A 25,337-nucleotide genomic window follows, 5' to 3' on the forward strand; every position below is an offset into this window, starting at 1 on the left:
TTGTTAATGGGCAGAAACTCTCTATTTTTTTAAACAGTTACTCTGTTGCTCTCTTGTCATAGACACGCCATCCTTCACCCAATAAAAACTGCTTTACTCAGAGTCTCGATATATATATATATATATATATATATATATATATATATATATATATATATATATATATATATATATATATATATATATATATATATATATATATATATATATTTGTAACTGAGTAACATTTTCATCATCTAAACCTAAATATTATTCAGTAGTTTCGTTATTTGTTATTGAAGGCATGGGTGAGTAATGGGAGGTGCCACCAAGTTTTTGGGTGACTACACTGCAGCAAAAACACTATTGAGTACTGTCAGTAAGTGACCACTAGAGGCAGCCACATCTGTGCTCTCCTTTTAGGCGACGGCGTGTGAATCGCTGGGGAAGAAGAAGAAGCACCAGCCTCTCCCCATGATGGCGGCGACCACAGACAACAGCAATGCTGCCCCGGCGGCCAAAAAGAAGCACCTCGGGATCCCTGAAGCGGTGTTCGTGGTACGACGACCCTCCATAGTCAGCTTTACCCTTTAACTAGTGTCAAAACTGTCCAACTGAATAGATCCTCTCAAGCCTTTATTCATGAGGCTTGAGTTAGCATGACGCTAAGCTAACTGCAGCAAGCACTTCCATCTATGGACTTGTCACTGCACACAAGTGCAGTACTAAAATTAAAAGACTAGTCAATATAACGCATTTATTATCCCGGTATCGACTAATTTCGATGTATGTGTTCATCTCATTATTCTGAGTAGCATGGTTTTTCATTGTACTGCATAATTGTTCTGCTATTTGCTTCTTGGCCGTTTATAAATCATGTAAATTCATTTTTGTACACTGCCTAAACATGGCCAATATTTGGTAAGTGTATTACATAATATTGGATCAATGTTAAATCTGACGTTTGTCCATTGTCTATGCAAACTTTGAACAAAGGAGTTTTACAAATGATGACAGTCTGGTAGCCAGAATCATCTCTGCTGTTTGTGTAGCATGAAAAGTAATATAGACAAAATCAACACTAAATGGAAAATGATTTGTTCATATTTTTATTTTTTCACGTCAGTTGTGGTCTGGCTGAGCATTGCACAGATTTATCGCTCCTATATTGAACAGATTTCTTTCTCTGTGTGCAACTCAGGAGGACGTGGACTCATTCATGAAGCAGCCGGGGAATGAGACGGCAGACGTGGTGCTGCGGAAACTGGACGAGCAGTGTCAGAAATACAAATATATGGAGCTCAACTTGTCGCAGAAGAAACTAAGGTAAATTCTAATATAGGACTGTGTCCCTGCTGGGTCACGTTTCACATCATTTCTATAGCTTGGACTTTTCTCCCGCTCGATCACTGGGTTTACCTTGCAGGTTTGTTATTATGAAACATCTCTGAAATGACGAAATGGGTCGTGATGTGTTAAATTAATAAATGGAAGATGTTTTCCTCGATCATTGATTTCTCCCAGTGATAGTCAGATTAAAGAATTGCAGTACACACTTCCCCATTCATGTCTCCTATACACGTGACTGATGTACGCCCAATTTATGACGCTGTTTGTAATTGTTACAGGTTGAAAAATCAGATTCCTCAAATCACACAGACGTTAGAAATCCTACGACACATGCAGAAGAAGAAGGTTTGTACTGGCTAGAATACATTGTGTTTTTGACATCGAGATAAAAAATACCTAGCAGCTTGCCCACAATATGATGAATAAAAGTCAAACATGAATGTCCTATTCGGTTTTTTTTTAACAGGAGAACACAGAACCATTGAAAACACACTTCATGCTGGCTGATAATGTTTACTGCAAGGCTTCGGTGCCACCTACTGATAAAGTCTGTCTATGGTTGGGGGTGAGTTTGCCAACTGGAATAAGTACAAAGTATTGAATAATCACTTGCTCTAAAGCTTGCACTCTTATATCCCGCAAGGCAAATGTTATGCTAGAGTATCACATCGATGAGGCACAGGCTCTATTGGAGAAGAATCTGTCCACCGCATCACGCAACCTGGAGACTCTGGAGGAGGACCTGGACTTTCTGAAGGACCAGTTCACCACCACTGAAGTCAGTATCCTTCCCGCTGAATGTGCAGTCCGCTCAGGTTTGTCGCACAGAATGGGCTGCAGCAGCAGATTGCCAAATACTACAGTCTTGATGGTTTTTTGCAGAGCAATATCTTTCCCTACAAACCTCTAAAACCTCGTATAGTGTCCTCAAGGGTTCTGACCTAACTGAGCAAACGTTCTTGGGCGGTGCATTTGGTAGTTTGTGCCCTGTATTTTGAAGTATTTATTCTTTTCTTCGTTGCTGAGTGCATTGGTCATTATATATCATTTATTGTTTTATTCAGATATATATTTATTTGCCAGTATTTTGTCCAAGTTGAGAAGGTAGCTTTTACTTTGAAGCGCCTTTCTAATTTGTTTTTGTGAGTTGATGATTCCCAAGCGTATAGTAATGAACGCTTTGGTAACATCTGACAAAACGTCATCCAGACAGTTTGAATAACTGTCATCATGGCGAAGCTGGTGACTTACATCCTGAGGTTTTCATGTCATTTCTGATAATATAAGTAAATATTAGTCACCAAATCTGAATCCAAACTTTTAAGCTTAGTCTCTTTTTGAAAGCTCTTTTTGAACACATTTCACTCACTAACAACGTGTGAGAAGCTATTTTCTTGGACATCGTGAATATTGTGTACATATATTATTTAAAATAAACCAACCTGTCCGTTTGCAAATGATCATTTGGCGCCCTCTAGAGGCATAATGCTCCAATTCACAATGCTGTTTCGACTGCACCGAGAGATTGAGTGTACTCGACACCTAGTACCTCAAGAAGAACAAGTGTGAGCCTTGACCCAGGGTGACAGACATGGCCCGGGTCTACAACTGGGACGTGAAAAGAAGGAGCCGGGAAAACCTCCTAAAATCAGCTGGAAAGTCCTAATAAAGGCCGGACCCCCGAACGCCCATCCTCACCTTTCAGCGACATAAGCACCCCCCTCCCCCACTCCACCACATACTCTCCTGAGCAGAAGTCGGCTTGTTTAAAACACGTTCGAAGAGATGACTGATGTCGGCTAGCTAAACTACCAAGTCACCATTCAATTTTTACGTACGCCCCTCCTGGTCTAGTCTAGATGGATTCACCACATGCTCTGTTGATTTGTTACTTTGAAGTATTTTTTCAAGTAAAACCAACAAAAACGTTCATCCAGCTTTTGTGTTCTTTTCATCCGGACCTTCTTTTCGCCAGGTGACGTGGGAATGGTTCCTGTCTTTTCTAATCTAGTCTGAGCGATTCAAAACACACAACCAAAATCATGTTTCATGGCCTCAGTTCTCCTCTGTATTTATTTGTCTCTCGCTGTTCTCATCTAACTAAGAATGAAGTAAAAGACAAACATTTGGAAACACGATCAACACTCGATGTGGTTCTGTCTGTTATTACTACTGAGGAGTTTGGTCTCGTGAGTCTTCTTGTGCAGCGCAATGCCACAACTTCTGGATCAACCTGCATTCATCTTCAGATCAGTCCAGCTGTTGAGCGACATCACTATCATCAAATCAAGTTTTTGCGGTTTTGCTCATGTCTGACTGTTTAACTGAATTCTCATTTCAATTTATCTGCAGTTTGGTATTTGCATTTGGCAGTTCACCTCCAGAGGATCAGCTGCTCCTACATCATCCACATGATGCAGTTTCCTTCCGCACATCAATAATGTGGTGCTGCCATTGCAAACACTTGAATATCTTTTCTTCGTTTTCGTCATGACTCCATACAGCTTTTGTCTGTAACCGACAAAATTCCAAGAGTTTCATTAATGATACTCTTCATTATTGCTGTGTATTATGAAAACAAATGGAAAGATAACCAGCGAGGATGGTGTTATCACTTTTTCAGAGCCTAGTGGATGGTACTTTCTGCTCTAAAATGTTGGTCTTCATTGAAATCACTTTACCAATGTTTCTGTTTGGTCTTATTACAAACTGACAGTAAACAATTTAGTTTCCACAGGTCTTCGGTCTGCCAGGTGTGAAGATACGCTGAGCAATATCCCATCAGTATTTTGACATCACCATGGTATGACACAGAATCACAGAGGCGTTTTGGTCCAGCTGTTTATTTTCAATGAACATGTGCCCTAAAAGGAAGAACAAGCCTCCCTGGTGTTACCCATGGTACAACATGAACACATTGTTAACATGATTCGGGTTTGTGTCGCCTCCCTGCATGTCTGTACATTCCACCAGCAAATCCGTGATCTTTCACCGGGACGTCAGCGTGAAGATAACAATTGTAGCGGCGTTCAATGAAAAGCACGCCCACGAAAGTTGCACAGACTGAAGTTGCAGGTGTCCACCATCTACTTGTTAAAGTAGAAACTATGTCAGCTCTGGCGATTTAGATTTTACTTTACACTTGTGCAGGCAGACTTCTGGAAGTAGCTGCTCTAGCAAGCTCTGACTTAGCCATTCCAGACCAGGGTGGTGGGATTACCGCTCCAGTCTATGGAAAAAGCACCTTCCCACTGCAACTCGGTAATAATATTGCACCCCCGCTGCATGGACTTCATTCCAAGCTGAAAAGCACTCGCCCTATTACACCTGTCACCATATCTCTGGCGGAGATATTGGCTGCACTAAAAATGAAGCTGTCATTTTTAAGGTGTTGCTGTCACACTATCTACTTCCCACAGGAATTTAAGAACAATCCTTAACATTATAGTCACGTTGTGCAGTCACAATTGCATAGCTTTGGCTGGAAGTCTTCAGTGCACAACTGCTTTGGAGCTGTCGCTGACGTTTGAGTTAGGACTGCAGAAACAAGACTGTTCAGGTTTGAATGAATAATTCCTTGTTTCTGAGGGCTGCTATTAGTGATGGGCTGCTTCACCAAACGCTGTCCTCCTTTTCAGAGCTCAGTAGGTGGCGCTCTTGGTTTATAATGGAGTGAGGTTCATTGAACTAGTTGTTTAAAATCCAAGGATTTCAGACCTCTGGTTCACCACGCCTCATGAGGCCATCACTAGCTGCTCTGACTTCATATGGACCTTCTGTCCTGCACGTTTAGTTGAAACATCAGGCTGCCTTTCCTATGTAAAACAATCGCTGTCTGCTTCTAGTTTCATGTTTTATTAAGAATGTTCTTTGTCGTAAGCACAGCCGATTCAGAGGTGTGACCTTCTTAATGATGACTCTCTGAAATGCGTCGTGGGTGTGGCTAACAGACTCTCTGGACACATAATGGAGAAAACAAAAACAATGATACTCTGTCTTATATTAGTGGGTTTACATGGCAGTTTGAATTAATAAATGAAGGCATTTAGTCATTAGGAAAGCTAAATAAACGGCAGCAGGTAGCACTGACTTATGACCTGGTGTCTCCAAACTGTGTTTTGGGATTGATACTTCTCAGTACAGTAACAGTCTTTACTGAATAAGCTGTGTGACCCTCCACCTCAACATGTACGTGAGGACTTTTTTCTCCCCTGGTTTATTTGATCGGCAACAAGATTCAGGCTTCAACATGTTAAGGTCATAATGGAAATTTTACCATGAGCGTGTGATGTGGTGCAGGTACAATCGTATGATCTGTGTCGATGATGCCAAGAAACAAATGTCCAGGTTCATGTCTTGTCTTGGTCGTATTGAAGCATGCTGACTGGACCTTGGCTTGGTTACACAGTCGTACTCTGAATGCGTGCATTGTGGTTAAAGTGGCAGGTTTGTAAGTAGAAACCGATCAGGTCCCTCTCTGTCGACAATCCTGGACGTCAAGAGTTTTGTAGAAATGTCCCGCGGTATGGCTCCACAGTCAAGGTGGACTTTAAGGTGCAACGTTCCACTCGGTTCTTTTTGAAGTCTGAAGGCAAAAAAGGACTAGTTAGGAGTCTTTCTCTCTCAGCTCTTGTGTGGAAAAGCATGGGCAGTGTTTTCCTTTTCTAGGGTGCGCTGTTCAGCAAAAGCATGTTTCAGTGTCACTGGACCACTGGAGGCCCCAAACAAGAGCATCCAAAGTAAGAGGATCCATCATCCTGTCTTCTTCTTTTGGGTCTCCAGGAATATGTCAGTGAGCGCTGATAGTCAAACATGAAAGAAACATCCACACGGAAACAAGTCTTGAAGATGAAATCAAGTGAGAACTTAAATATCTTTTATGTAATTGCATATAGGAAAGGACCAGGGAGAGAATGAGATTTCCATCCTGTTTTGTGAGGGACCCACGTGGGTCTCCTTTCTAAGGCCTTTATACTTTTGGGAAGGGTTTTTGGTGTTGAGGCCAAAAATGGTACTTAAGGATTTACATAATTTCTGATCCCTTCTATTTGAAAAGGCAAATAAAAGTGGATACGAGCCTTTGGAATCTGTGTTCATGGCGTTCATCATCATCTTCTGTGAGCCTCAGAGAACATCTTCCCCAGATCATCGCTCAGCAGTTCAAAGTAAGAACAGAAGAGGATCCGACCCGTCAGTCCGTCAGCCCTCTCTGGATTTCTCACCGTCAGTCCCTTCCCAGATCAGCAGAGACAGCGGCGGTCACTTTTGGTCACTTCCTCCGAGGAATGGACCACGTTGGGAACGAACCCACTCTTGACACCTTCCCAGCCCTCCTGTATGGTGATGTCCCCGGACCGCACCAGAGCGAAGATCTCCCTGGTCAGCTCAGTGAAAGCGTGCTCTACGTTGATGGCGTCGCGGGCCGACGTTTCCACGTAACGCATCCCATACGCCCCCGCCAGCTTCTCCGCCTCTTGACGTGTCACCTGGGAATCGAAAGGAAGCCATAGAAGAGACTGACTGCTGGATCCTTTACAAGGTTATCCTGTATGTAAACATTAAACATGTTCAATATTTGTGACCAAAATTTGTTGTTGGAAGAGCTGATGGCTCCAGACTCTCTCAGTCAAGCCAAACCCTCCTGGCTGGAACGTTTCCTCACTCAAGATTCAGCTTCTGTTCACCATGAACTTCAGCATTGTAATTGCTGAACCTCATGTTTGTTGTGTCAATCTTTCCATCACATGAACACTGACCTTCTCCTTGACTCATGTCGCCTTAAAAGGAATAAAAAAGGAGCATGGGAGAAACCCTGGTGTCAGAGAGACGGTGAAGAGCCTTTCGCCCTTCTCAAGCAGAAGACGCGTTACTGTCCTAGTGCTGAGAATAAAACCTGTCTCTGATTCAGAACTCTGCTGATCTAAATATAAATGAAGAGCTAATTTTAAATCTGAGGTTTTCAACACAAGCCGCAGCTCACGGATCACAATATGTGACACTCACCTGACGCTGTGGCTCAAGGTCACATTTGTGGCCCACCAGAAGGAAAACGATGCTGTGCGGCTGGACGTGACTGCGAGCCTCCTCCAACCATTCGTGGACGTTTTGGAAGGACCTGCGATTGGTGATGTCAAATAACAGCAACCCACCCACAGAGTTGCGGTAGTACGCCCTGGTGATGGAGCTGCAGTGGAGGGAGAGGTTACAGGTGCACCTGATCAGTTGAACCCAATGTGAAAGTGTGTCTTAAACTGAATATTTCTATGTCAGTATTGGCTTTTCAACACTCTCAAAATTGGACGCATGTATGCACTTGCATGGGACGATATACAGTGAACAAGAAAGCAGTGGTTTGGAAGCTGTGATCACTGGATTGTTTATGCAGTGTAGATAACCACATGAGGGACAGTCTGATCCTGAGGGTACTAAGAGGACTGAATAGATCGCCAGCACAAGTCGGCAGGTCCTGCAGCCTGCAGCAGCAGTGAACTCTGTGTGACCAGTGTCACTACTGTAATAGAACAGCAGCCCAAGCACTGACCCTCTAGCATGTCTCAGTATATATATATATACGCTTTTTGTGAGGAACTAGAATGTCAATCCTATTGGAACAACGGCCTTTGACTAAAGCAGCACATTGGTAATAACAAAACCACAAACAGCACAGGAGAGAAGACAAACAGTGCAATAAAAAGCAGAGCATCACAGCTAACCATTAACTAGCACGTGACACAGTCCTGAAATTAAACAACAAGACTGTTTCTTCTCAACAATAACTTGTAGTCGTCTTGTCATATCAGACATTACTGAGTTAAGACAATAGCTAATTTAATAAAAGGGTGTTGCGTGCCTCTTGTGCCCTCTTAAACATGAGCCACATTTGAGTTTTTCATTTACAATAAACTGACTTCTTGAGAAAACTTTGACACGCTCACAAACCACTTACATATTGCAGTTTCTCCTTCATGAAAGGTCAAGAGTCTTACATGACAAATGTGGTTTCAGCGTGAAACAGGTCCTGAGAAGAGGAAGTGGTAGGAGTCCCAAAGTCTCAGTCACTGCTTTACGCTTGTTTAAAAAAATCATTCAAAGTAGAAGTACATGCAGCGGCTAGCTGACAACTACAAAGCATCCCATAAGGGTTTTTTGACGTGACCACACAAGAGTTAAAGCAGTGAAGAGAGCACGGACGGACTGGGTTTCCCTAAGTTGTGCAAACACGCCCTGCTAAATAAATATCAGAATCACACATTGATTTGCTTAAACAACTACAATTCACACTGACTCAGAGTCTAACCTGTTCTTCATTTTGAGAGTTTCAACAGACAGCGTGTGCCATGTTCTGCTGACTTTCACTGGCTGCTCATCCTCCTGTCCAGGAGCAAACAAAACACTCTCAGGTGATATTTCAAGTTTTGTAAGCTGCAGGCTGCTTCTCTGTATCTTCACAAACAGATTCTGTTCAAGTTTAACTGTAATAATCCGTTTAAATGGTTCAGTGTAGAAGACTATACTCTCAACCCTGCTGTTGAATGAACAGAATTTTTCATTCTGGTTATTTATTAGTTACACTGATTGGACTCTTGATCTTCTCAAATGTCAACAAACAAAAATAGTATGTCGAGTCATGAAAAAAAGAAGCCGTTAACTGTTTGTTTGTATTATTCTAACGTCAAACAAGCATCATTTGTTTACAAGGCAGGCTCATGTCTGACTCTTCAGTGGCCTGAATGAGTCTGCGTATATACCGTTTTAGATGAATTTCATTCAAACTACAACCTGCACTAGACACTTTCCAGAGACTGCAAGGATGAGCTCGTTCAGGATGAGTTTGAGAACCACATCTGAGGTGACGCTAGTACTGAAGTGATGCACAGCGACCCATTTCATTTCATATTTTCACGGCTTTCATAAGACGAAAATATTAACATGTAGCCAGTCAATTACATGACCATCAATGGATGACAATGCGCCACCTTTTAATCTCTGTTTGTAATTTTTGAATGTGGGAGGAAAGCGGAGTGCTTTCAATGTGTATTTCAAAAGAAAAACTATTAGAAAATACAGAGACTCGTTTGGGAATTTCTACACGCATCTGATCAATCTTTGTGTCATGAAAAACTCTGTCGTGTGGACGAAGTTCCCTCTAACAAAAATGACAGGTGTCCGAAAAACAACTTAAGGATGAAACAATGTGCCTTTCGAACCAATATTTGAGCACAATTCTGAAAACATGAGAAGACGGCGAGGCGCCTCTGAGACTCACCGGAAGCGCTCCTGACCCGCGGTGTCCCAGATCTGCAGCTTGATCCTCTTCCCGGGTTCGATCTCCACCAGCCGGGAGAAGAAATCGACGCCGACCGTGGGGTCCGACACCTGCGCGAAGCGACCCTCGGTGAAGCGCCGGATCAAACACGACTTCCCCACCGTGGAATCCCCGATGACGATGAGCCGGAACTGATAGAGCCAGATCGCCTCCATGACTCGTGCCGTCTGTCCGTCCGTCCCCTGTCTGTCTGAGCGCTGGTGTGTCGCTTCGGCGGAGATTCCCTCACTAAAACAAATGCTAAAAAGAAAAAAAGAAGAAAGATGACGTCTCCTTTCTCAGACAGTTTACGTGTATAAATAAAATGCACTTTACGCATAAAAACATTTTTTACATTATGTATTCGTACTCCGTTTCCATTCCTATTTAGTTGCATCCATTATTTACATATTTAACATAAATATTGCAGCATCATATTCACATTTTTTGCAATATTTTTAGATATATGTGCAGCGCTGAAAAGTTCCACGGTACCAAGTGGAGGAAAAAAAAAAAAAACAGGTGACCTGTGGAGGGCATTTAAATAGTAATTACTATTCACAAGCGTTTCTGATGCCGCTGACTGAGCTTCATTGTGTTGGAATCACGAGCTGTTTGAACAATTCACCCCACGGCAGCTAATGTTTTAATAGGCAGATTATATTTTGGATTACAGGCTCAGGCTGGTCATTAATTAGTGACCCCTGACTCCGGGTTGAACCCGATGTTCCACTTGCTGGATTTAGTCATGGAAACTGGTTTTATTTCAGGAACTTTAACAAGATGATCTTATTCAAATTAACCTTGAACGCAGTAGTCAAAAGGTTGAACCCTCATTACTCGGTTATTGACTGAGACTGCTGCGGTTGGAATCAGAATAGTCAGTACCTGAAAACGGTTACGGGTGTCGGCAGAGATCACAAAGGAGCAAGGCAGCTTCTCCCAATCCTGCAGCGTAACAAAGGTGGCGACTGCACGGTGGTTTTCTGTTCAATAGACAGATGAGCTCTGACATTAACACTGAGGCTCAATTCACCTGTTTTTAATGCGTATCTAGTCGTGAGTGAAGGTCTTTGCATCTCCTCTGTAGAGTTGAGGAAATCACTACCACTGAAGTCTCTGATTTTTTATCTTTTCACTCTATGAGTTGTTGACAATGTCGCGGCGATATAATAGTGATTATTCAGTTCTGTTCTCATGTCTATCCTAAGCAATGACAGCGGCGAGCTGTGCATGTTGCTGGTGTGTTGTTGGTTCAGTGGTTTTGGTGTACAAACCTTTGGGTCGTGATGGGCTGCTGAGGCTTCATGAAACAGTGTCCAGACAGAGGTGGCACTCTAAGTTTAAAAAATATTTGAGGCTTCACAGGAACGGTCACTCAAAAACAAAGATTTCTGAAAATGAGGACAGTGTTTCATGAAACTTCATCAGCCTGTCACTATCAGTGACTTATTAACAACAACATTAACTTAATAACTAAAATGAATTAAAATCTTCTTAGGAATAACTGGCTGCTGAAGAAAAAAAACTGAATCTGCAACATTGACTATATATACCATATATTTTGCTGGGGAATAAGCCTGAAGAAATATGAGAGTAAATTTTAACAGTTGGTTTTAAATGGGTTACAGACAGACAGATAGATAGATAGATAGATAGATAGATAGATAGATAGATAGATAGATAGATAGATAGATAGATAGATAGATAGATAGATAGATAGATAGATAGATAGATAGATAGATAGATAGATAGATAGACAGATAGATAGATAGATAGATAGATAGATAGATAGATAGATAGATAGACAGATAGATAGATAGATAGATAGATAGATAGATAGATAGACAGATAGATAGATAGACATTTAAAACTATGCTCAGTGTCAAATCTGATTTTTTTTATTCTGTGTTTTGACACCCTCTCATGTTTGTTTTGATAGATAGATAGATAGATAGATAGATAGATAGATAGATAGATAGATAGATAGATAGATAGATAGATAGATAGATAGATAGATAGATAGATAGATAGATAGATAGATAGATATTTAAAACTATGCTCAGTGTTAAATCTGATTTTTTTTTTATTCTGTGTTTTGACACCCTCTCATGTTTGTTTTGATAGATAGCTAGTTAGATAGCTAGATAGATGGATAGATAGATGCGCATGATCTCTTATAATATAGTTGTCAGCCCGTCCACCCGGGACTCACTTTCCCATCAGCCCCCGCTCTCCACAGCGGAGTCGTGTTGCAGCTGTCGAGACCGACGGTGCCCACTTCCCCGGCCGATGAGATGGACCCTCACCCCGGATATTGTAGCGTAGATATGCGGGTCCTCGTGAGCGTCCCTCACGCATCCACCCCAAACATGACGTAAACTAAACGTACGTAAAATATCGTAAAGATGCGGCTAAAGCGAGGCGCTATGTCGTCATTAAAAAGAGCGAACGTGGGGGAATTGTAAAATCGGAGACCTGTCTGATTCAAACATGTTAAATAAAGAGTGGTAATAAACCTACTTTGGTGTGTCGGTCCTCTTCTGCCGTATCAGAACGCGGCTGGTGTGGACTCCATGGCAGCGACTGGTCAGCCTCGAGCCTCGGTTCTGCTGGGGGTCTCGGGTCTTGTCAGGCCCGGACAGATCTCCTTGTTAGCACCAGGCCCCAGAGCGGCTTCTGACACAGCGGGTGCTCGAAAGGCAATCTTCAACGGCTGGTCTTGTCAGTCGTCGCTGGTCATGGACTGGATGTGCTCGCTGCCAGAGGGGGCCCCGCCACACCAGGTGTTTCTTTGCAGCGTGTTTATGTGTTTTCGCTGCCGATGAAATGGCAGCAGCATCATAGAGCCTGACTCATCCCGCATCAGTACCAGTACCGTAACTGACCGTGTAGCGGCGCGCTGGCTCTGCGCCGGCTGACACACGGAAGCATGTGACGAGGCGAAGGCTTCGCTCTTTATATTCACTTCAATGCTGTCGTTCATGTCTTGTTTGGATCAGTCACTGCTCATGCGTTATTTCAGGATCAATGCATTCGGTTCATGTAGGACGATTCAAAATCTGTATTCGTATCCAAAATAGTAATTCATGCCAAAATGAATTTCAAATTGCTACATTTAAAATATGTAAATAAAACAGTATATAGTAGAATAATAATACAATTCGTCGTCCTCGAATGGCTACATTTTTGTTTGGGATTTTTGTTTTCCTAGTCAGGCGACACCGGAAGCCACACAGTCAACCTCGTCCTGAAGGAGCATTGTGGTAAATGTAGTTTGATGGCGAAAAAGTACGCAGCGGCGTCAGAGCCGAGTGGGCGTGTCAAGCTCGCGCGCACATCACGGGCTCGCGCGCACATCACGGGCTGCGTGTTCCTCCGTGAGCTGTCAAACCGCGCTGCTGCTGTTCTCTTCTTCATTGCAAAGTTCGACAAACTCAAACTTCTGCTTTTTTTTTTTTAAACTACTAGAAGACCTTTTGGGAGGATTTTCTTTCGTTCTGCTTTTCAATGAAATGCGGGGACGCGAACTCGACAGACTCCAGCGCAGGTTGGTTTTGCTCGTTTTACTCATTTTCATAACCAAATATTGACTTTCCACCCAGCTGAGAGACATGGCTCCCTTCTGTCTAAAGTTGTCGTCGTGTGTCGTCGTGCCACCGTGTTGTTGTAAGTGGGCTGTTTGTGAGTCCACAGCCGCACGCAGCCCGTCTTCATGTGGAATTCTTAATTGGAGACATCACCGTGTCACTCGGAGCAGCCATGCAACGCGAGCGCTTGCTTAAGGTCCTGGTCATCGGTGACCTGGGAGTGGGAAAGACCTCCATCATCAAGCGTTACATCCACCAGGTCTTCTCGCAACACTACCGGGCCACCATCGGGGTCGACTTCGCCCTCAAAGTGCTCGAGTGGGACCAGACGACGGTGGTGCGGCTGCAGTTGTGGGACATCGCCGGTGAGTCGCTGTGCGCGTGCGCGACACTCCTACGTGTTGCTATTAAGACGCGTTGACACGTTCTTTGCATAAACAAACGCTTGGAAAAGCGTTACTCAGCAAGCAAGTCAACAAAGTTCAGTCGTGACGTCACATCCATGGCCGACACTCCTGAACAGTCTGAACAGCTACTGCTGCCAAGGCAACTGACTTTTGGAAATACGTATCGTACCTCATCCAGTAAATAAAGTCTGAACTCCTCACCAAGTAACATGTATCATATTAATTGTTTGCGCGTTATTGCATCATTTTCCTGGCATGCCCAAGGTCTGGTCCGGGGGCCATTTGGTGTCCATGATGAATTCTCACATGGTCCCTTGCCTCCCACATTGAATTTATTTTTTGTGGCTCAGGGAGAAACTTTAAATAGCCTTTAAATAAACTTGACTTAAAACATGGCATCAACACGTCTTGACAAATAGATGTGCTACCAAGTTAAACTTGAATGGGAATGGCAAAGGTAGCTGAAGCTTTTTATGTCTGTACTGTGACATGTTGCCCTTTGCCTGGACTATTTGGCCTTCATGAGCAAGTACAAAAGCTACTGTACACTTTTCATCTCTTTTCTTTTGGGTGATGCAGATTTCAACAGACAATTTTGTCCCTTAAAAATAAATAATTACAAAAATGTAAAATTAAATGAAAAAAAGTGTCTTTACATCATTGTTGTTTCACCAATAATTCCTCAGATATACCAGTATTTATGTTTGAAGCTGAATAGCTTTAATTAAAGTACATACATACATGTCAGTTAACTACAGCTTAGTCCTGTCGCCAGTCCATCGCAGGGCACACACACCGTTCACACATCCACACCTGATGGCAATTTTAGAGTGTGCGATTAACCTACTGAGCATGTCTTTGGACTGTGGGAGGAAACCAGAGAAAACCTCACAGCTGGATTTGAACCCTGAACCTTCTTGCTGAGAGGTTAACCATTGCGCCACTGTGCCACCCTAATAAATGTACTGTATATAAAATTAAAGAGACTATATATAATCAAATTGCATATATTAAGCACATATTGTCATGACATAACTATGCCTTCCATTTTCCATACTGAAGTAGAAAAATTCTATTATATGTAATGTTGTGTTTCACCTGTCTCAGTGCCTCTCAGTCTATAATAAGATGCCGTAATGAATGTAATTACCCTCTCCTGGTCTGATCAGCATAAGATTGCTGCATTTTTGATCTCATACTCATGTGTCTTAAACCCACAAGTCAACGTTTGCTAACCTGTTTTATATAGAACATGGGCTATTGTATATAATTAGCTTTGCGGGAGTTTATTTAGACAGTTTTTTGTCATGTGACTGTGGAGGAAAAGTTGATGAAACTTCAAATTTTCCTATGCAGAGAGCTTTGATGCTTGAGTTAAAAAAACATGTCTAATTCAATATTTATTACAGTATATTTGTGGTTGAATAATCAACCAAAAATGATCCTGTTCTCCATTCATGAGTACGCAAGGCAGTAATGTGTTACTGCAAACAACTGGACGGAATATAGTTATTAAAATACTCCCATCTGAGCCATTTGCTCCAGTGCCTCCATTGTTTATCTCACAGCGGATTAATATTACTTTATAAGTAATGTGACCAGAGGGGAATAAATAGCAACTGCAGACTATTTGGGAAAATTGGACTGCAACAGTATAACATGAAGAAGGAAATAGAAACTTCCTGGGAATCAGTCAACTGCTGAATGACAAGCCTTTTGCCGTGCTTAGAAAAACAACCTAACCAAACCAAAAAAGTCCAACTTGTTTACTCTCCTCTGCAGCAATCATACACAACTTAATATAAACCTCTTTGTGCATTATCATTTAGCAAAAATGGAGCTTCTTTGTTTGCTGTTTGCTCAGTGTCAAACTGCCAGTCCAGCTTGAGATGGCGCCAATGCTGACGTGTCGAAGCCACAGGTCGACACAGCCTGTGTATTATGTCTATGTTTATTCCCTCTGTCTACTTCTGACTAATTCTTATAAATACACACTTTGTCGAGCCTTGTGTAACTTGGAGGATGGAATATTTGTATTGTACCATGAGAACACATTTTTCACCTGAATGCTAGGAGTTGTTACACATAGGCTGTGTATTTTGATGTAAATGATGACGAATGTGACCACAAACAAGTTTTCAAACAAAGTAACAAAGTTTTCACTTCACAAAACAATCATACATTAAACAAACAAATATGCAGGACATTTGTTCAGTAATTATGATGCAAAACATTTTAGTAGTAGTCACACCACGCTCACTACATGGTGCTCAGCGAGCTTCACACCTCTGCTCTTGCATCCTCTCCTTGATGTACCGTATCCTCTTTAAATCACAGGTGCTGATGTCTTGGTCTGCTTTCCTCACTCATGTCCCATGCTCATAAGTGAGGGCCGGATTAGGAGCCCATCTAACAACGATGCCTGCGCCTCATGTGTTCATGTGAAGTGGTGCACATGATGCCATGACTTGATAAAACTCACCACATTCGTATACTCTAGTCAGCTGTTTTTACAGTCTGCTATAATGCCATATTACACTACAAACCATTTGCTGGTTCTGTCTGACAGCTTTCCTCCAACAAAAGTCATGAAAGTTTCTAAAGTTCTGCTGCATCTTCAGATGTTGACAAGCTCAGGACATCTGGGTATTGACTTGTGAAGTGATACAATCTCCTCGAGCTGGTGTTGAAGTCATGCACGAAGCCGTCTATTTTCAAAACCACATATGAACAACTACTTATCTCTGACAGATGCTTAGAAATGTTGGCAAGTTTCCATGCTAACAGGAAGTACTGCTGTATGAAGAAAGCAACAGCATGACTGTGCATTGCTACTTGATGTAAACATACATTTCCGCTTTATGTGAAGCGCAAGATACCATCAAAACAAAAATGCATGAGTCACGTGATTGACATATCATACAACTTGCGCCTCTGGCTGCTACAATAAACTCAACACCTCTGAAGCAAGCGTCTCTCTGCTGTTGGGATGTGGAAGAGTTTCTGTTCTAGTGCGCTCACACCTATGACACAGTTTCCTTTTAGGCAGTGAGGACACTCATTTCAGGGGCAACAAAGTTCCCCTTCGACCCTTCGTAGGGACAGACAAGTGCATCATTTAGAAGCATGCAGCAGCCTAGCCGCAGTATATTTTTGGACACTTGTCTGTGGAATAAATATCAGCACGCCTTGATCAAATAACTTGTGACTTGAAAGCATTGCCTCGGGTTCAAATAAAAGCTGTGATAGGGTTAAATGGGTGGTATTCAATTCAAGAACTATATTTAAACATTTAAACATATGCCTCTTTGAGATTGAAGTCTCTTACTACTGGGCAGTATCATATTGGATTACAGCGGTCCAGGATAAGGAGACTTGTGCATGGGCTAAGATGGAACGTTCGACCATTTCCCCACTTTCCCTGATCTGTGCTCCGATCAATGAATCCTCAACCTTTAAAGTATTTGCCAGCCCTACCATAGCAAACGCTATTAAAGTCTGGATTCAGTTCCTCAAACACTTCAGTTTGGCCAGTCCTACGGGCTTCTTACCTTTAACACCGAATCATCTTGTCACCTCTCAGATGGAACGAAGCTTTGACGTCTGGCACACGCGAAGTTTGGTCTTCTTCAGGGATCTGTTTGATAGAGTCTCATACAGGAGCATAATATTCTGAGGACACACTTTTTCAAATACCTCCAGACCTGCAGTTTCGCTTTGAAATATTTTTCATCATATCCCGATAAAAATACAATTTATGAACAGTTGAATTGAAACCCTTGATTTCTAAAAGGTATAACTTCATATATAATATTAACCTCCCAACAAATAAAACGCATTAAGAGTAACTTGGGAACTCGACTTGCACATCAAGATATCAGACAACGCCTGGGAAAAAAGTGTCTCAGCCATCCACTCTTCATCCATCTGTGTCAGACACGGGCTAATGCAGTTTAAGGTGTAACATAGGGCCCACTACTCCAATGATCGCTTATCAAAGAAATATCCAACCATCAACCCCCAGCGTCCTTGTTGTAAAAACATGTTATCTCTAGGCCATATGTCCTGGTCCGGCCCAGTCCTCACCAACTCCTGGTCCGCTGCGTTCGACTGCCTCTCTACCTTATCACTTACTCCTCTCAAACCAAACCCTGTAACAGCTGTATTTGGAGTTGTGAGTGATGGGATTGTACTATCAAGAGGGCAAAGAAGAGCAGTAGCATTTGGGAGCATTTGAATTGGCAAAACAGTGACTGAGCACCAACACAATGTAGCCTTGTATATAAAATAAGTGATAGATCTTTATTTTTTAATTGTATTGTTATTACTATAATTATTTATTTACTTATTTGTTATTATCATTATTTAATTGTATTTTTTTGTGCTTGTTCCGGGGGTGGGTGGGAGAATGAATGGGGAAGGGATGAGGTGGGAGGCCAGGAGGAGTTATTGTTTTTGTCTCTATATGATTGTATTGTACTGTTTGTCTGTTATTGTTGTCTTTAAAAATGAAAAATGAAAATACAGTTTTGACAGAAATTGAAGTCTCTTTTGGGAGAGAGACCTGGTCAGCTTGAGAGCAGAATTTTCCTTTCTGCAAGAAGATGGGGGATATGGAAAGCAGGGATATATAACATTGACAGGATTTTATGGTTTGCATGTCCATAAACTAGAAATGGGTCGTCTGTTCTAACACCCAGCATTTGTTTACTTCAACTGCTGACACAAAATGCCCCTCATTTAGCAAAGCGCTGCTGTTGTGCGGTGATGATGTTTTGTTTCGGTTGAACAACCAGCGGAGATCCTTCCTCTTTATTTGTGAGAATCAATGTGCAGCTGTGTTGTTCTCAGTGGGTCCTTTTTGAACTCATTGTGATGAACTGGCAAGTTGCTGACTTTTGAGATAAAAAAAAGTTGCCATCAAAAGTTGTTTACTTATAAACTGATAAAGTATTCATGCAATTTGTTTATCAGCCATTGACCAAAAGAAAGTGTCACCTAACTTACATACTGTACAGCACGTGCCAAGTTTAAATCACAGTCCCCTATTTCGATGACACAGCACACACAAACAAACAAACTAAACTTTGTACATTTCTTTGTGCCAATATAGCGCTGTGTTTAAAATTCCAATAAAGTTTTTTTTTTTACACAGTGTGTGCATTCCAGTATCAGCTGGTGAGACTGGTACTTACTGAGTCAGCGCTGCCTTTTTCCTGTTTCCGTTGGTAACAACTCTTGGTCTGTGTGGTTTGTGACAGACGACGACTGGGCCTTGCTAAGTCGTGAGAGTTCTGTGTCTGCTGCTGCCTCAGTACTGGTTCTTTATCTGTGTGTCTGAGTGAGTCTTTGTGAGTGTGTTTGCTGATTCACCACTATATTGGGATCATGTGGAGGAAGTTAGAAACCAGGATAGCAGCCTAACCTTGTATCCAGTTACACACTCGCACACACTCAGTTTTCCTTCGTGTAGCCTCACGTGCCCTTCTCCAAATGGCAAATATAAAAAAAACAAACCCTACTTTCTTAGTAACTGAAGAGTACATTAAATTAGGATATGATGTTTATGGGTTCCACAATGGGGAGTGTTGCAAATTACAATGTTTTGCTCAGTGTGAGCACTTTGTGACTTGGCGTATAAAACTTCTTCACAGTTTTGAGTAGCCCAGTACCACACAACATTATTGGCTCAAAACGTTTTCCCTCTTCAGTGCAGGCAACTAATCTCTTATGTCGCATTCGTGCTATATGTTGTGAATAAAATGCATTGGCCATTACAGCCAAGTGCTCTAGTTTCCTCCCAGTAGATTATTGTGCAAGATCATTACAGGAGGTGAGATGAGTAAATAGATTGTCACCATGTCATTATTGCTGCGTAAGCGTCGATGTCACCATGGCACAAGGTCTCATGAAGTAAACGTGAAGAAAAACAGAAGAATTAAAGTCAGGCCTTTGAAACCCAATTAGAACTAAGAAGTTTGGAAGTACATATCTGGCAAAGTTAGCAAGTATCCTAAGTAAACAGGACCCTATAGGCCCATTCAGCTGCTTTGGTCCTGCTGGCACACTGGCACAAGCTGTGGCAGACTTTCTTGTTGCCTGTTGGTTGTACAAGCCAACACCAGAACGCTACTGCCACCTGTTGACCTCTCCAATTTTGATGCTTAAGAGATATACAATAATGTGTATTAGAGTTATCTACAGTGTTAGCAAGATGAAATGTCACTTTCAGATATACAGAAGTTAGTGTGACTGAAGTTCATCCATTACAGAGTCACTATTTCTCTCATCATGAAAGGACGTTCATGTTAAAGGCAAAAGGATTATGGGATTGATGCACTGTATAAATTACCCAGCTGACAGACTTCTGTGTTGTGACTGCTATTGTCTAGAAAGATGAGGAAGTGTGGTTTTGGCTGTGAGGGAGAGGAACATACGTTTGCCTTCGCTAAAGACCTACTCTGAAGGCTCAGCGGATTAAGTTTGTTTTTGTACACAGCTGCTGCTGGAGTCTCCCCAGACAGCCTTGCCTATTATGTTGCGCACAGTTCTTTTTGTGAGTGTCTCATGGTCCATACAGTATTTTAATGGTCAAAAATGGCTGAACCACACTATTTCATGTGAATAATAATCATAAAAAAAGTCTACTAGTGCACACAGCAGCTTAGCTTCCTCTTGCAGCTCTCGAAACACTGAGCGACACAGTCATCCTCTTGTGTTCCTCTTGTTTGCTTTCGTTTACACTGGAGTATTCTACAAATGAGGTTTCTAACATGTCAAACCATTTTGATCAAATTTATAAAGCCTGCCGTGGACTTGACCACAACATGTGACTTCAGCTTTGCTGGAAACATCTGAGTGGTTAAATGAATTACAGCTACATCTTCTTGCTGAACTAGCTGCTGAGGAATACACGTGCTGGTGTTACTGTATGTTGGTGTTACTGAGCTCTTATTTAAACATTTGTCTGCTCCGCTTCTTTTCAAAGGGCAAGAACGCTATGGAAACATGACCCGTGTGTACTACAGAGAGGCTGTGGGTGCGCTCGTAGTCTTCGACATGACGCGCTTCTCCACCTTTCAGGCAGTTCTCAAGTGGAAAGGAGACTTGGACTCAAAGGTTTTGACTCATTCTCCTTGCCAATGGAAGGTGTTTGGCTTGTTAATAATTTCAGTATCACACTTAAAACACACATCTTGCTACAAAAGGACTCCAAAATCGAAAGTGAAAATCCAAAAAGTGAAATCTAAATCTTCATTAGCATGGCATTTTCTCAACATTCTCCCAGTACATTGGTTCAAAAGCATGTCTGACCAGCACAGTCTTGCTTAACTGACATGAGTCATCCAACTCTGCACATACTCTTATATGATCATCACATCCTTGCCACACAACAATAAAATTCAACAAATAATATTGAGTCAGACACTTTCTCTCCAGCTGTTTTTTTCCCCATTTTCCTTTCTCAAACGTGTTGAAACCTACGATAATGATCTGACTACCGTTCTGGTCTTGTCAGGTGGCTCTGGCCAATGGGAGGCCTGTTCCTGCTGTTCTGCTGGCCAACAAGTGTGACCAGCGGCGACATGGTCTGTGTCCCAAACTGCCTAAAATGGAGAACTTTTCCAGAGACTATGGATTTGTTGGCTGGTTCGAAACCTCTGCCAAGGTCAGATCGCAGTTCTTGGTTTCCATAATACACGCTAACACGGTGCTGTCGTTGTGGCTTTGTGTGTCTGATGAGCCATCTATAAGTACTTTTTGTCATTCTCAGTACTTCTTCTACCTGCTGCTACTTCTATGAAAAGTACTACCAATACAACCACTGTGACTGCCACCACTGCAGCAACTACACACCACACAATAGTATACTCCTGCTCATGCTTTCACTGCCCTATACTCTACTTACACTACCGCAAATACACTCTGAGGAATTAGTTCCATCATGCAACATGACAACAACCGCATGTACTGAAACCCCTTGTACTTGAATGCAACTAATTGTACCTCTCCAACTAGAGTGGCTATTTTTACTTCGCCCAAAACCAAGCGAGAGCACCACCTCTGGTTTACATGCCTGGCTCCCACTTTATCACTTTGTAGCACCGCTTCAGCTCACTGTACATCTACATTAGAAATGCAATAGAAGGCTGCAAAAAAGTCCAATAATGTAGAAGCATATTAACATTTTCTGCAATGGATCACTGTAGCTGCTGCTACACTACTGTAGTAGGCTTCCTACACTCCACTTATGTGTCCACCTGCGGCTGTAATGCTTTTTATCCAGACACGACACACATCAGTAATAATGTAATATTATGAATATGCTGCTATGCCACTGTTGCTATGACAATGTCTGTCCAGAGTTGAATGACAATAACCACAACACCAACAACTGTGCAGCACGACTGTGAGCAACAACCATTTGATGGCAAGTTCCTCTTCTAGGACAACACCAACATCGACGCAGCTGTCACGTGCCTTGTGAAGAACATCATGGCGATGGAGGACGACCGAATCTTGAGTGGCGCCGCGAACAGAGCGGAGCTGGACGGTGGGCTGGTGCTGCCTCACTTTGACTACAACGGGAAGGAGAGGAGGCCCAATGGATGTTCTGGATGTCCCACTCTCAAGTCCAGAGAAGTGGACTGACCGTGCTGACGCCCGGATGAGATGGACGATGTTGAATATTAAAATAATTTATGCGTTGTTAAGTCGAATTCCCCTGAGATTATTGGCCAAAAATGGACTGAAGAGATTTTTTTTTTTAGGATTTTAGTTCAAATCTAACAGGAAACAGTCGTTTTTTGTGTTTTAATTTCAATAAAAATGTTTATTTGAGAAATGTGATTGAAAGCAGAAACGCAGATTATATTCAAGCACATCCGGATATTTCCCTCATGAACAGGCCACGCAGTAATATTATATATAGATAATAGAAATCCCATTTTCTTGAGTGTCACTCGTAATTGAAGAACTGAAAAGCTTCGTGATATATTAGCCACTAGAGGTCGCACTCGAGTCTCTTGACCACAAAATGCCACGCACAAAGAAGCGCGTGAGACCCAAACACACACATGCGCGCGCGCGTGCGCCTCCACTCGCCACAGTCGGCACTAGTTCGCCACTTTCATCTCCAGACTGGCTGATGGCTTTTCAGCAGCACCGCGTTTTTGCTGCCGCTGAGCATTTGGCTTGATTCGTCACTGTGGAGAGACTTGGAGGAGACTGTTGCACATCAGACGAGTAGACGAGGGAGCGATCAGAGCGGCAGGACGAGCGATGGTCGCAGTCAGCTGCCACATCCCTCTGCTCTGCTCCTACATGTGAGTTTGATCCCGTCTCTTGACTCACTTTCGCTTTCGTTCACCTCAAACGATGACAACTAAATCCGAGAGATAACTTCAGCTGCGGAATAGCAATAGCAGGCATCGAGGCGATCTGTCATATTGTTTATTATAACTCTTGAAATGGTCCTGCAACATTAGAGGTCGCAGATTCTTACCTTGCATGTAACCTACTGCTACATCCCCATGGCAATGCCAGTCCACCAACCAAATCGAGTTTCTCTTTGGACTTGGATGGTGTGGAGCTCCATCTACCCCAAGTAAAAATAAATAGATAAATCAATAAATGAGCGGGGAAAAGAGAGATGGAGGTGCATTGCACTCACATTTCTTTTCTGAAGTACTTGGTATTGCTTTCTGGTCCCTGTTCACGCGAGGTGAAACCGACATCAAATTCTGTTTATTACATAAATGTTTGGAGTATTTCTTTCACACAAACCACAATATATACATTTTACTACTCAGGTGTTTTCCCGCACTTGATTGGCAGCTAAACACAAGCAGCGATTTTTTATTTTTATGCCATATTTTTCAGGTTTTTTTATCTGGCTTCAATTGGCTCCCATAGGATGGATTTTTTTTTTTTTTTTGAATGGAGACTGACTCTATCCAGGCGTCACAGTTCTTAATCAGACTTGTGCGTTCCCAGTGGTGTAGTGGGTTGTTCACGCCCCATGAGCACCGTCACGCTCACAAATCGGTCTTGAGAGCATTCTCAACTGGGGTTGAGTTGTCATGTTGACTTATTCCAAGCATCACAAGAGAGAGAATAACACTAACTGTAACAATAATGCGTGACATAATGTGACACCAACAAAAACAATGGACAAAAACTTGGGTCATGCAGACTTCATCATCGACAAGTCTTAGAAGTTGGAGGCAAAACAAATGAGATTCAAGAAACAGCATTCATTCAAAAGTCATTTTCACCACAGTAAATGAGGGTTGAGAAGACACTTCTGTGGTTCTCAGTAATACTGTTACAAATGAGGGCAGCAGCATTCTGATCCAGCTCCGTCTCTACTTCTCCAGTCTGAACCCTGTCTGTGTTGTGGGGACCACTGAAGCAGCAGCAGGGACAGACTTTTGATTGCTCTGGCAAAGTGTGGGTTGCTCTCATTTCATATCATATTCCCTTCTCGTTTCCTCTTTAACATTTGTATTCGAGCTGAGAAACCGCCAAGCAAGCGTGTTGCTCTCTGTGTTTTTACATAGATGACAGACAGCCGTTTTATTTACAGAGAGAGCTCAATGTAGGGTTTTTGCCCATATACTGTATGTTCATTTCTCCATTGACAAAACTTGTTGAAAAAGTATGTTACGCATTCTTGCATGTTTTTAAGACGCTATATGGAAATCAGCTACCTAGTGGGCATATGGCATACACCTGTGTGTCACCTAGACTAGTGAGGGGCTGGTGGAACCTCATGAAACACTGTCCTCATTTTCAGAGCTCAGTAGGTGGCGCTGTCGGTTTAAAAATGATGTGAGGTTTCATTGAACTGGTTGGTGACGTCCAAACATTTTAAAGCTGACAGTGCCATCTAGTGGGCTCTGGAAATACAACTTGATAGGCCCATCACTGACATAGTGTGTTCCATGCTCCTGGCCACCACACTGACAAACTCACTCTTTGTGTTTGGTAATTCCTAGATGCCCTTTGTGTCATTTCAGAGATAAGTTCGCTTTAGAAGGTCTTTCTGACCATCTTTCATATTAGCTGCCAGAGTATAGTATCCTGCAACACTCTAAAGTCTTGGTTCCCAGTAGTGGTCGGGTTTGTGGCTATTTTCCCACCAGAACTGCTGTATGTCTTATTGACGTCAGCGCTTCCTTTTCTCTGTTCACTGCTGCTGAGAGGTCTTGATGAGTATGTGTCTTCTTGCCGCTGTAGATGCACCACACCTCATCCAAATGAAGATGAATCAGTCGAGTTAACCATGTCAAGTATTGAGTCATGGAGTGCACGTCCTAGTGAGGCTTTTACGCCTTTGAAATAGACCAATATTGTCAGAGGTAACGCCAGTAACATGTTACCCAGTAACTTATATAACCACTTTTTTCCACCAACACATCATCTAACGCGTTACTATTTCCAACGCAGTAAACCGATCAAAGTTACATATCCAAGTCACTGTACAACTTTACTACTTTTGTCTTTTTCTACCTTATACCTTCCTACTAGGGAGCATCAAGAGGACTTCAGTGCTGTGTCAACTGTTTAAATATAAACCTCGGATGTAAAGAAATTCTACAGGCTCAGAGATGAAAACCGTGTCATCTGGTAGAAATAGTGATGCATGAATCAGAAGTGGTAGAATACCAGATAAAAAATATTTATACGTCTGTAGTTCTTTCC

General features: G+C 42.3%; 3 protein-coding genes across 5 annotated transcripts; 2 read left to right on the top strand and 1 right to left on the bottom strand.

Annotated features, from left to right (window-relative positions):
* Positions 1-412: 412 nt before the first annotated feature.
* On the top strand, positions 413-3,467 carry vbp1 (von Hippel-Lindau binding protein 1). The gene is made up of 6 exons (XM_053858922.1): positions 413-537; positions 1,181-1,305; positions 1,608-1,674; positions 1,796-1,894; positions 1,973-2,111; positions 2,919-3,467. Exons 1-6 carry the CDS (start codon positions 454-456, stop codon positions 2,993-2,995), a joined length of 591 nt encoding a protein of 196 aa, XP_053714897.1. The 5' UTR covers positions 413-453; the 3' UTR covers positions 2,996-3,467.
* Positions 3,468-4,165: 698 nt separating this feature from the next.
* Positions 4,166-12,504, bottom strand: rab39bb (RAB39B, member RAS oncogene family b). 2 transcript variants are annotated; one of them, XM_053858921.1, is made up of 5 exons: positions 12,158-12,504; positions 9,596-9,895; positions 7,333-7,513; positions 6,552-6,815; positions 4,166-5,914 (listed from the first exon to the last, which is right to left on the bottom strand). In XM_053858921.1, exons 2-4 carry the CDS (start codon positions 9,808-9,810, stop codon positions 6,570-6,572), a joined length of 642 nt encoding a protein of 213 aa, XP_053714896.1. In that variant the 5' UTR covers positions 9,811-9,895; positions 12,158-12,504; the 3' UTR covers positions 4,166-5,914; positions 6,552-6,569. The 2 variants fall into 2 exon arrangements, with proteins under 2 accessions (XP_053714896.1, XP_053714895.1); XM_053858920.1 differs by having other exon boundaries at positions 4,166-6,815.
* A 510-nt stretch (positions 12,505-13,014) lies between these two features.
* zgc:162171 (uncharacterized protein LOC565931 homolog) lies at positions 13,015-22,601 on the top strand. 2 transcript variants are annotated; one of them, XM_053858918.1, is made up of 5 exons: positions 13,015-13,184; positions 13,331-13,589; positions 20,620-20,750; positions 21,151-21,300; positions 22,080-22,557. In XM_053858918.1, the coding sequence occupies exons 2-5, from the start codon at positions 13,397-13,399 to the stop codon at positions 22,281-22,283; spliced, it is 678 nt and encodes a 225-aa protein (XP_053714893.1). In that variant the 5' UTR covers positions 13,015-13,184; positions 13,331-13,396; the 3' UTR covers positions 22,284-22,557. The 2 variants fall into 2 exon arrangements, with proteins under 2 accessions (XP_053714893.1, XP_053714894.1); XM_053858919.1 differs by having other exon boundaries at positions 13,029-13,184; positions 13,309-13,589; positions 22,080-22,601.
* The last annotated feature ends 2,736 nt before the right edge of the window (positions 22,602-25,337 follow it).

This window comes from Synchiropus splendidus, chromosome 3 (assembly GCF_027744825.2).
Source record: "Synchiropus splendidus isolate RoL2022-P1 chromosome 3, RoL_Sspl_1.0, whole genome shotgun sequence".
Classification (NCBI taxonomy): domain Eukaryota; kingdom Metazoa; phylum Chordata; class Actinopteri; order Syngnathiformes; family Callionymidae; genus Synchiropus; species Synchiropus splendidus.